The sequence below is a fragment of the Puntigrus tetrazona genome, chromosome 17 (genome assembly GCF_018831695.1).
Source record: "Puntigrus tetrazona isolate hp1 chromosome 17, ASM1883169v1, whole genome shotgun sequence".
NCBI lineage: Eukaryota > Metazoa > Chordata > Actinopteri > Cypriniformes > Cyprinidae > Puntigrus > Puntigrus tetrazona.
Window position 1 is genome coordinate 481,182 of NC_056715.1, and position 12,114 is coordinate 493,295.

The following is a 12,114-nucleotide window of genomic DNA, read 5'->3' on the forward strand; positions in this document are numbered from 1 at the left end:
AAAGTAATACATGGACGTTTGAATAGTACCTTCATTAAATTTAATGCAAGTTTAATGTGAGTTATTTTAGCCCGCGCTTGCAGCTCTGAGGTGTTTTTTTTATTCCTCATTACACATTTCTTTTTTCTTTTCTTAGCTCTTTTTAGCAGCAGAACGCCCACATCCTACTAGAAATCACAACTTCCTCACCCAAACAAAGCGGTGCTGTAGGTGAGAAGGAATGAGTTGTGTTTTGGTGGTGACTGAAGGATTAATGCTCTCTGTGCTGTGGAAGTTCATCAGGCAGCAGAAATACAAAACCAATTCTATGCTCCTTTAAACGGTTTTAAAGAAAGAGCTTCTGCATCCTTGGTTCTGCACTGGGCTTTATTCTCAGGAGGTCAAGACAAGCGGTTAGAAGGTTTGATTTAATTGACCCTTTTGGGATGGACGGGTATAAATATGTATAACCTGACAATATTTCTACCGTTTTGGACATTTTAATAGCTTTTTTTAAAGTGCTTTAAGAATCTCTTCCTGTGTTTGTGCTGTGTAGTGACCCATTCAGTCTTGATTTTCCCCCCAAGTGATTTGGGTCAGCCTGGTATCAAAGAACCTTTTGAACTGTGTAACTACTTAAAAATATATTTTCTTGTGCTATTATCCCAATTGACTACATTTGAGCTTATTAAGGTAACAGAAGTCACAAATCTTATTTATTTATTTATTCTGTTTATTTCTTTAAGCATTTCAGTTTTTTAGGAAATATCTTTGCATCAGGCTTGCTTATTTTATTTCAATTTAATCTAATAAATTGAATTCTATAATTGTTTAAAAAGACCCTTTCTTTGAGCTGAGGCATTTTTTATTTTATTTTATCTTAATTCATGTAAATCTTTTATTGTTTTTGTTTATTTTTTGTTGTTATTATCATCTTTAAACACACAAGCACATCTTTTAAAAAAAAAAAAAAAAGTATAATTTTATTCCTAAAAGCATTTCTGTAGAAACGGGTTTAATAGAAATCTTAACAGAAATATATTTTCTAAAACACCAGGCTTTTCATTTTTATTTAAATTTTTTTAATTGAATTAAATTTCCTCCTTAATCATAGTTTTAATTATTTCTATAATCATTAAAAATGTCTTTTATTTAAAACGCTTAGCTTTATTTGAACAGTTTTTGTTTCATTTATTTTTAAATTGTCATCATCATCTTTAAACGAAACCTTATCAGAATTGATCCGACTTTGAATTAATAAATTTTTTTAATTTAATTTATTTATCATAACTTCGGTTCAAACAAGGCGTCGTTATCGTCAATCAGTTGATTATTTTCTCGGCTGCAGGACAGACACGGCGGCTTTATTAAAGGTTTTCGCCGTGTATCCGCGTGTGGCCTGTGTGCTGACTCTGGTTTACCGTGAAATGCAATTGCTGAGTCTTGCGACGGAGGCTGTTTTCCCAGGTCATTTTTCAGCGCTCGCTGCAGACTGGTGCTTTATCTCAGCACACAGGCATCATTAGAGATGACGCTGTCCGGCTGACTGTTGTGCCGCGCCGATACGCATCTCTCCGTATATTCCACCGAGAGAAAAGTGTTTCTTGGACATGCTTAATCTGTCTTCTTTTGAGCGCGGCGACGCTCCACCATCCATCAAACGGCGCTCACAGTGGCGGTGCGTCACTCTGTCGTCCTGTGCAGGATTCTGCTCTCTGTCTCCCCTTCTGTTATCTAATATATTTTTAATGCATGACTGTCTTTGTGTGTACGTAGCTCTCTCTCTCTCTCTCTCTCTCTCTCTTCTCTCTCTGCGTTTCTTTATCAAACTGCTGTGCCTCAAGCACAGAAACACAAGCAAGAAATCTCCTGAATTTTCACTTTCTATTAGCATCTGTACTCAGATTCGCTCAGAGAGCCGCTCGGCTTGGTGATTTATGGCTCTGATAGAGAAATTTTATATTTACAAGCAGCAAAATAAACATCGCAAATTTGATTCCAGCATGTTACGGCCCGCCTCGGGGATGGCTGTTTATTATATGTCTGGAGGAAAACGTGAAGAACACAGCGAGCGTGTCTGGCCATGAAATGAAATATTAGAACGATTATTGTCGTGTCAGGAGGCCAGCTTTTCGGGGGGAGGTGCTGGGATTTTGCCAGTTGTTTGTTTTTAGTTTGTTTCTGTCTGGTTTATTGATTGTCTTTGCCTTGATGGAGTCTAGTGGAAACAGACTTTTGACTTTCTGCAGTATACATATATCTATCTGTAAATATCTGCAGTATACATATATATATCTATATATATATGTATATGTGTATGTGTGTAATATATATATATATGTGTATATGTGTATATATATATATGTGTGTGTGTGTGTGTGTGTATGTATATGTATATATATATATATATGTATATATATATATATATATATATATGTGTGTGTGTGTGTGTGTGTATATATATATATATATATATATATATATATATATATATATATATATATATATATATATATATATATATATATATATATATATATATATATATATATATATATATATATATATATATATATATATATATATATACATATATATATATATATATATATATATATATATATATATATATATATATATATATATATATATATATATATATATATATATATATATATATATATATGTATATATATATATATGTATATATATATATATATATATATATATATATATATATATATATATATATATATATATATATATATATATACATATAGTATATGTATATGTATACGTGTATATGTATATGTATGTGTGTATATATATATATATATATGTATGTATATGTATGTGTGTGTATGTATATATGTATGTGTGTGTGTATATTTTAATTTGTCTCCTAAGGCATTCTATAATGGCTATATAATTATGCAAACACTAGATGATTAGGTTTGTTCATCTGTGATCACTGCTTCTCTAACGGTAGTGTAAACCGCTCATAAGTGGCTAAAACTTTAAAAGTTTCTGTGAAACTCACAAACTCGACTGTAAATGCGAGGTGAATAGACCAACCAGAATCAAGCAATCCAGACTGAAAACTGATTTCTTTTTTCGTCTTGCTGCGATTCGTCTTATCATCAGCGAGAGGGAAAGAAAGAGACGACGTGAAGTCACTTCCTCCTGTAAATGGGAATATCTGTCTAAAGTATTGAATCAGAAACCTGTGGCTGACAGATGTTGGAGTTATTACTTGTCAGAGATCAATAGCAGTCTGATGAGTATCAAACGCTGCTGCTGTCTGTTCTGATGCGTTCAAATGCTGTTCTGTGAAGACGCATCCATGAAGTGCCACAACACTGTGTCAGATTGACAGATGCCTCGTGATGCATGTGAATATGTAGGGACAGAGTGTGATGCGTCTTAGCAGCTCTCGTCTTCCCAGCTTTAAAATAGCATCCAAACTTTAGAAAGAATCCATCTGCTGTTTGCCCTTTGTTTTAAAGTGCCCCTATTGTGCTTTATGAAGCGTTGGTATTTTGGTGTTGGGCGTCCTCGATAACAGGTTGACAAGCATACAAGGTCAAAAAATACTTTTAATGTCTTATAATATGCGTTTATTTTTAGCTTATTTGCTCGCCAACTCTCAAACGATTGCATACAAGGTCAGAAAATGCTTGTATTGTCTTATATCATGCATTTATTTTGACCTTCTTTGCTCGCCGACTCCCAAAAAATTCATTTAACTATTTATTTTTCCAAACCATGATGCTAATCTGCTGCGATTGGTCGATTATTCTCATTTTCATTTCATCATGCCTGTAATGTCTGATAAAGCAGTGTTCGGGTCATTTCAAAAAACGTAATTCATTTAGTTATTTTAAAATGGTTGATTCATTTAATTATGAATTAATTTTAAATGTAGTTTACCATCCAAACCTTAAATAAATATTGTTAATCTGTCTGTTAATGGCCTTTTGTTTTGATGAAAATGCATTTGCATGCAGTCATGCAACGAATTGTTCAAAAAGATGCATTTAATTTTATTTGCTTTGTATTTTATTATTATTTTAATTCAATTTACCTCAAATTAAAACGATTTTAACAATATTCCATTTTTTTTTTTGTTTTGTTTTTTTATATTGAATTGCCATCCTTTGCGTAGCATGCTACATAAACCAGCGAGCTTTTTCTTGTTTTAAACCATTTGCGTCATCGTGTTTGTATTAAAGCTATGCTAATATATGTACAGAGCAGCTCGGCTTGTCTCGCAGACTCGAAAATACCGTGCAAACCTTAGGATGAATCCGTCCATCTGTTAAATGCCCTTTATTTTGAACAAAATGCATCTGCATGCACGCTATCTCCAGAGGCTTGATTGGTCTAGACGCGATGCAACAGTTTTGCACAACAAAACCGCTTTTTCCCATAACGATTAAAGCGTGAATCGCACATCTAATCGCTCTTCGTTCGGTCGAGGCTAATGCGTGCACTTCATCCCGTCTGGAATCACTCGTGCAAATCATATACTGTAGCTCAGATATGTTTGCGCTGAAAGCGTCCGTGTTTTCTGACCTTGCATTTATGCTTTTACTCGGCTGATGATTCATCTTTTGGCCCAGTAAAGCTGCGGTTTGTGCTGTCTTAATCTGGTATTCAGCATGCCATAGTCTGGCTCCCTCATGGCATGACATTATTGCAGATACGCTCAGGCAAGTGGTGAGCGGAGCTGCATTTGGATTCCTAGATCATTCAGTCGATAAGTCTTGATTGCCTGAGCAGTGGAGGGAATGGTTGTAATCCTGAGGGATTTCTTCAACGGCCATGCTGCCTCTAGATTGCTAGAAACGCCTTTTTCAGATACCATTTTTCATTTATTTGATCCGTCCTCGTGCCGCGGCTGATTTTGAGTCCCCCACCTGAAATGCCAGATTGATAAACTGTCTGAAAGTGACGGTGCAGATTTTACCAGTCTCGCTGGGGACTTTAGTAAAATGCCACCAGTGCCACCAGTAAATCTCTGACCTTTCTTCTTTTCTGCTTGGAAATACTACACGTTGTTGCGTGCGGATGTTTTTGTTCGAACCCGATGGTGAGCCGCGGCAGATGCTGTCCTTGTCTTTTTGTGTTGACAATCCCGCTGGAGATATAGTGGACAAGGAGCAATGGCATGCTGGGATTGTTCACCATGGAAACCCGCTGCCGATCGAGCCCAAAAAAGCAGCGTTTGGAAAGGATCACCTGAACGTCAAGCTGTTCACACGGTCTGTTATCAAACAAATAAAAACTGACCAGCTCTGATAACACTCGGGATCATGGTGTGATTGTTGACCAGATGCTTTATGTGGGTTTAACAGATCTGCCAGGCTGCGTGGATGTGGCTTTATATCCAAACCGAACACGTCTGTGAATTCATTGAATGCATAATCTATTTGCCTTGTTTGTTCTTTCATTCGATCTATTTTAATGATCAATTAATCGATTTCATTCATTTGTTTTGTTCTTTAATCCTCGTTTTTTTTTTTTTTTAAATGCATACTAATTTATTTAATTGATAATTAATTTATAATGTTATTTAGTTTCAATTTAACCAAAATATTTGTATATTATTTAATCAATTTATTAATTCATTGATTTATTAATTATTTCGTAGTTTAAATGAATCTGCTAAATTAAATGAATTCCTTTTATTTATGAATATATTTAATTTTATAGTAATTATAAATGTATGACCACATTTAAAAAGTTATTATTCATTTACATTATTTAAATGGTATGTACATTTAATTAAATGCATAAATTATTTAATTACCATTCTCCTTACATTTTAAACAAACTTTTAGAATTGATCTTGATAATTGTGATAATCTTAATGTGACTTTTAGCCTGCCTATGTTCAGTTTGATTCACGTTTATTTGTATGATGCTTTTCCTTGCAAAATAGATTCACACAAAGACCGTTTCTGTGAGTCTATTTTGTACAGTTGAGTTTGATCAGCAAAACAGTGGAAACTAATACCGTATTTTCTAATAATATTAACAAAGGGTCAACATGCATATTGAAAATAACAGCGGACCTAACATAGATCCTTGTGACACTCCGTACTTTACTAGCATAAATTAAGATGATTCCCTGCATCAGTAAAAGCGATAGTCAGGTAGGATCTAAATCGTCTTAAAGCCTGCCCTTGGTTACCCGTATAGTTTTGTAATTGATCTACGAGTATGTCATAATCCATAGTGTCAAACACAGCACTTAGATCAAGTAAAACTAGCAAGGTGATGTGGCTCAAGTCTGATGCAAGAAGCAAGTCATTTGTAGTTTTTAAGCGTCTTTGCTATGATCGGTCTTGAAACCTGACTGAAAGTCTTCATAGTTATCTTTTTTTTTTTCTTTTGGCAGACAATAGAGCAGAGAAAACTTTTAGTAAAATTTTAGACATGTAATTTACCAGTTCACTAGGATTTCAGTTGTGTTTCTCAATTACTGCTATTGAACTGAATCTTGTTGCGACCAAAAGATGACGACGAGTTATTAATATTGAGAAGCGGTTGTTCTGCTACAGAAAACGACTATGTTCTTTATGAAACATGTTGTGCAAACTCGTATAACTCGCGCAACTTTTTTCCGTTTCTGACCGTGTTTGTTGAATGTAAATCAACCGAAATGGAGGGAAAAAGTACATCTTTAACTTCCAGCTCTAATATTCAGGCTTGTTTTGATGTTTGTGTTGTTTGACGTTAGCAGAGGTTGTTTGTCTCCGATTAATGTGCATCAGTATGTATTTATTATTTACTGGCACCTCTGTGCGTGTAATGGGCATCTTCAAACAGCGTCCCTTGGATCTCTGTTGGAAGGCTTTTTTCTTTTCTTTTTTTCTAGAAAGCTAATTTGTAAACACGAATGCATCATTACGATCTTTTCTGTGAATATTTTTTTATCTTAATTATCCAGAGATTTCGTTTTCCTTTAGTCATTAAAAATAATAATGCGCTAAAGCATGAGGCCATCAGTAATGGTAATTTGCCACAGTTGAGAGAGAGTGCAATGCACAAAGCTAACTCGTGTTTTCCTCTTTCCTTCTTTCATCCCGCTCATTTATTTCCTCTCCACCTGCCCTGTCTCCAGCATGTGTCTGAGCTGTTGGCGGTGGTACGGCTTCCGTTCATCCATCCCAGCTACCTGCTGAACGTGGTGGACAACGAGGAGCTGATAAAATCTTCAGAGGCCTGCAGGGACCTGGTGAACGAAGCCAAGCGCTACCACATGCTGCCGCACGCCCGCCAAGAGATGCAGACGCCCAGAACCCGCCCGCGACTGTCTGCCGGTACATTGTTCAGCATGGCTTATAGTCTCTTCAAGATTAGTATGATCCGTGTGGTGAACATCAGACGCACTGGTGCTGCTCTTAGCTGCATTTCTGATGGTTTGTTACTTCGTGGGAACAGATTCGGAGAAATTCGGCGTTCGGCAATGGGTGCCGTCGGAATGAGAGTCCAAACAGCTGATAAAAATAATCTGCACCACTCCGTTTCAGCCCCATCTGTGTTTTTGTGAGAAACAAATCTATCATTAAGATATTTTTACCTTCAAATCGTGGCCAAAATACCAGCCCGTGATCCATAATAATGCTTACTAGATAAAGTCCAGCTCCTGTTGTCTCTCATATCAACGTCTACAAATTTATTTGTTTAAAATAGTCTTGGACTGTGGGTGGGTGGCATATTTCACTCCCGATTCAGGTGATATTCATTTTTCACAGGAGGATGCAATATTATGGATTATGGACTTAATGATGGATTTGTTTCTTATGGACAATCAGCATTTGGCTTCACAATGCATTGCACTGATATTGTGGTGTTTATATCAGCTGTTTGGACTCTCAGCAGCAGCATTGGTGAGCAAGTGATGCAATGCTAAATTTCTCCAAATCTGATGACGAAACCAACTCTGAGGCCCGAGGATGAGTAATATCTTCATTTTTTGGGTGGGACCATTCCTGTATTTACCTGTATTTAATTTTTGACTAGTATTCCAGTAGGTCTTTATGTATGCCGTGCACCAGGGCTCCTTTTACATGCTGTATTGTGTATTTCAGCATGCATTGGCCAATCGGCAGCCAGGACTGTTTTATAACAACGCATTGCACAGATATAGAAGCAGCAGCAGCGCGCTGGATGGAAATCCGTCCTGATGCGATGTGACAGAGCGCTGTTGACCGGAGCGTCTGGAATAGAGCCACAGCGCTGTCAGAGAGCTGCCAAAGCGAGCGTCAGCCGCGGCCGTCAGCGCACCTGCGCCTCTTATTACCGAGCCTTAGCCAGTGGGTAAATTTCACCTGTGTGTACTTAAGACAAGCTGCGCTGAAATGATCACACCCCACGACCGCAGGGCTTTAACATTCTCTACATCCATTATTATATAAAGAGTTCAAAACGCAAATCTGTTTTGATACACCTTTTGTTGTTGCTTTCGAATTGGACTTTTCTTTTTGAAAGCGACACAGCGTGTCCAAAAATATGTTGAATGGCTTATGCAGAAAGCATTTTAAAAAGGAACAAAAAATAATACACCGAATGCAAGATAAAGCCGCAGCTTTACTGAAAAGTGACAAAACTTGAAGTGTTTCAAACAGCGTGACCTTTTGCCACTTTGAATGACTGTAGCCTATGCAGCGAGGCAGTTTCAACATGCTGAGAGAGCTTTTTTAACATGGAAAAAATGAAACGGTTCACCTTTTAGAGAACTTTTCTGGGTGGGTGGAGTTTTATGTCAGCAGCACCCATCCAAGCGGAAACAACCAGGTTTGTATTTATTTTTGGTCATGACATGACATAAAAAACGGTTATAGTCATGCTTTAACATGTACGCTTCGTTGCGAGTTGGTCATTTTTTTCCCCCAATGACGTTTTACCAATCCCAGACCTTAATCCCAAATCTTAATGACTACTATTGATTTTGTATTTCATCATATAGAAGTGATAGAAGTTCGTTTGGGGAGCTCATTTTTAATCTGTCTCCTATCCTGAAATAGGACTGTCTTGCTGAAATTGATTAATACGAGCTTCTAAAACTGATTCTGTAAGATAAATTCTTCAAACATTCGTTCAAGACAATGTGATGTTGTTCCTTCAAAAGTCACTCACAACTTATATGTCCATAAAACCTATGAAAAATCAAACTTAATGGATTTCACAACATTCTTATTAACATATTAAGGATTTTGTACCCAAGCAAAGTCTCTGAGGACCTGAAACGTCTCACTTGTGGAGACTCCAGGAAGGTAGCAGTTCTGGAAAATGATGGAGACTAAATGGATCCTGATGGTTTCTCACCTAATTCTCGATATTAATTCTTAATTCTTTTGCGGTTAATGTGTTTTTCTTCTCCATCTGTTTTTTCGACTCTGCTGACTCAATGAGCATTACGCTGACCAACTTTGCTAATTCTATTACTACATTAATATTGCATTCTTCTCATGGGCATTTAATAATTTTTAACTTTTAGTTTGAGGTCGGCCTCTTTTATATCTAGCTCATTTTATCTGGAAAAAGATTTGTGTAATAATTCGTAAATTTCAGCCTTCCTGGACAATTGTATATCACTTATATAGGATTAAATACGAAATCTGTAGTAGTTATTAAGACTGATGTGGTTTGGGATTGCTAAAATGTTCTTGGGAAAAAATACGACCAGAATTTCAACTTGCGTAATAATTTTGGAACGTAATGTAGTTTGTAAATGCTGCAATTATTATTGTGAAACAGTCTAATTGTTGCATACTTTAAACATTTATTTCCAGCTCTGACGCTTTATATTATTAGCGCATTTCCTTTTGTCAGTTGAATTATTTTCTGTGGCAATTAGCGTATTAAACTTTCTTGGGAAGAAACTTGAAAAACCTTCACAGTCCATTTTTCTCACATAATACGAAATACATTTCTCGAGAGTTTGGAAGCTGTAATTGCGTACACTGAAGACCGAAAATTCAGCTTTGCATCACAGGAGTAAATTGCATAAGAAATTTGCCATTCAAATGGAAAAATGCTATTTTAAATTGTAGTAATATTTCACAATATGACTATTTTTACTGTATTTTTACTTTGATTTTATCCCTTTGGGGTTGTTTGGATCGTGAAAATCCAAGGATTCTTGTTGCCATATGAAAAGAAAATGATTTTACAGCCGAGGAATTATATTTTGAAGAGTATTTTTTTTTAAATGCTACTTATTTCATGCTGACTTTAAATGCTACAAAACCTCTTTTCTTAATACGTTTGAAGATGCGGTTTCTCCCCTACTCTATTGTTTTATGCTCCCAAACCTGTTGCTGGAAGGTTTTGAGGGAAATCTAAAGCTCCTTGAATTCTTTTCATGTCATAATCCATTGCTGTGATTTGGAGCGGGGCAGAGGTGGGCCGATCAGTGACGGACCGCCTGCTGCTTGAGTCTCTAATGCCACAGTCAGCAGGAAGGAGCCGAGCGCAGCGGGGTTCCTCGCTCCGCGGGAGATCATGAAGCTGGCAGAAGGGCACGGACCCCGGGTCCCAAACCCAGCCACGCTGCATTAACACGAGATGAGAGAGACGCTTTTGTAAATTTCGGTAGCACTTTAGATTAATAACACATTGTTGAGTTTTCCCTTTATTAACAAATCCTAATTTACTTTAGTTAATTTATAATAAGTATTGTGGGATCTAGAATATGATCGTGCATTAAAGGATTGCATAAAATCATGCATTAAAATTTTTTGCCATTAATCACTTACCTATTATATACGCTTTTTAAAAATAAACAGGTAGTATGCATGCTAACAAGCAACTAGTTCATAGGGAAAAGTATTTACTAATCTAAAGTGTTACAGAAATTTCATACAGTTATTGCAGTATAGAGTTTTGTTTGACGTGAAAAGAGTAGCTAGTTTGTATTATAAATTTACAACCAAAATATGGTGCAATTTTTGCATTGGTCTGAACAAACAAGGCAGACATGCTGAATAAAAACAGCAGAAATAAAGCTATTTCAATGATAACTGCTTATGTTAGGCATTTCACAAAGGAAAGACGAAAAGAGAATGTCACACAAACAAGTCTGTTTATTTCTAAGTGCGCATGCATCTCTCGATTTCAATTCTCCAGCTCCTGATGGCGGGATTCTGATTGGCTGTCAGTGTTTGTATCGTGCATCAGCTGGAATTTTTTTCCCCATCAATATCGTTTCCCTGTGCTTTAACGTTGTGGCGTGAACTCTGCCATTCTTTAATATAGAGAATTTTTTTTTTATAACTATGTCTTTATCGGTACCGGTATCTATAGTTATCGTGCTTGGTGTGAACGTGCCTTTATGCATTCAGAGAATGAATTCGTTCATGCATTCTTTCATCTAATTTCTCTCTCAGAACTCTCTTTTTAGTCATGTTTTCATGAAACCTGTATGTTGCGCATGCGTGAGGTTGCTGCTACCTTAAATGATTACGCTGAGTTTTGCAAATGCCGATTATCAAATACCGCTTTATTGATCGTTAAAATATGAAATTGTAGCACTTGCAGCCACGACTCTCATAAGCAGAAGTGTTGCAGCAGACAGTCAGGTCCCTTCCGGAGGACGCTGTGATGCAGGGACATGAGCAAGGCTGTCGCGTGGCGTTTGATCGATGATGCTGCTGCTGTAAAGTAGTGAGGGTTTGTGGAAAGGGTTTGTTTGCCTCTCATAACAGGAAGCTGTACTGGTGTGAAGTGGGAACACAACCTGCAGTCGTGCGGCTGAAAGAGCTGCCACACGAGCAGATGTTCGTGCCAATCAAGTGCTTTTTTCTTGTCTGGGAACGCCTGTGAACCCGAGCGGGAATATCACGCCGCTGGTTGCGTCACATTAGCGCGCACGTGCATCTTATTCGCTATCCACCGCAGCACCGCCATAGAGCTGCGTCATGAGTATTTAAATTATGTTTTCATTATTTTTAGCATAAATGCGTCTCCTTTCTATGCAAATGAGACTTGTTATAGATTCCGTCGTATTTACAACAGTCATTGCTTGGTTGCTTTTACAGCCTGCAGAAAGAATTTATTAAAACGCTTAAAGAAATGCATGAAAGTGGGCTTTTTAAAAGTAAAGTTAAAAGTAAACTATTTCTC

The 12,114-nt window shown here is 36.8% G+C and overlaps 1 protein-coding gene across 1 annotated transcript in view; it reads left to right on the top strand.

Annotated features, from left to right (window-relative positions):
- The window catches only part of LOC122362265 (kelch-like protein 29), a 69,258-nt gene that overhangs the window by 20,385 nt on the left and 36,759 nt on the right, over nt 1-12,114 (top strand). Inside the window, 1 exon segment of the mRNA XM_043263644.1 lies at nt 7,109-7,307. Within this exon segment, the coding sequence (XP_043119579.1) occupies nt 7,109-7,307 (199 nt within the window).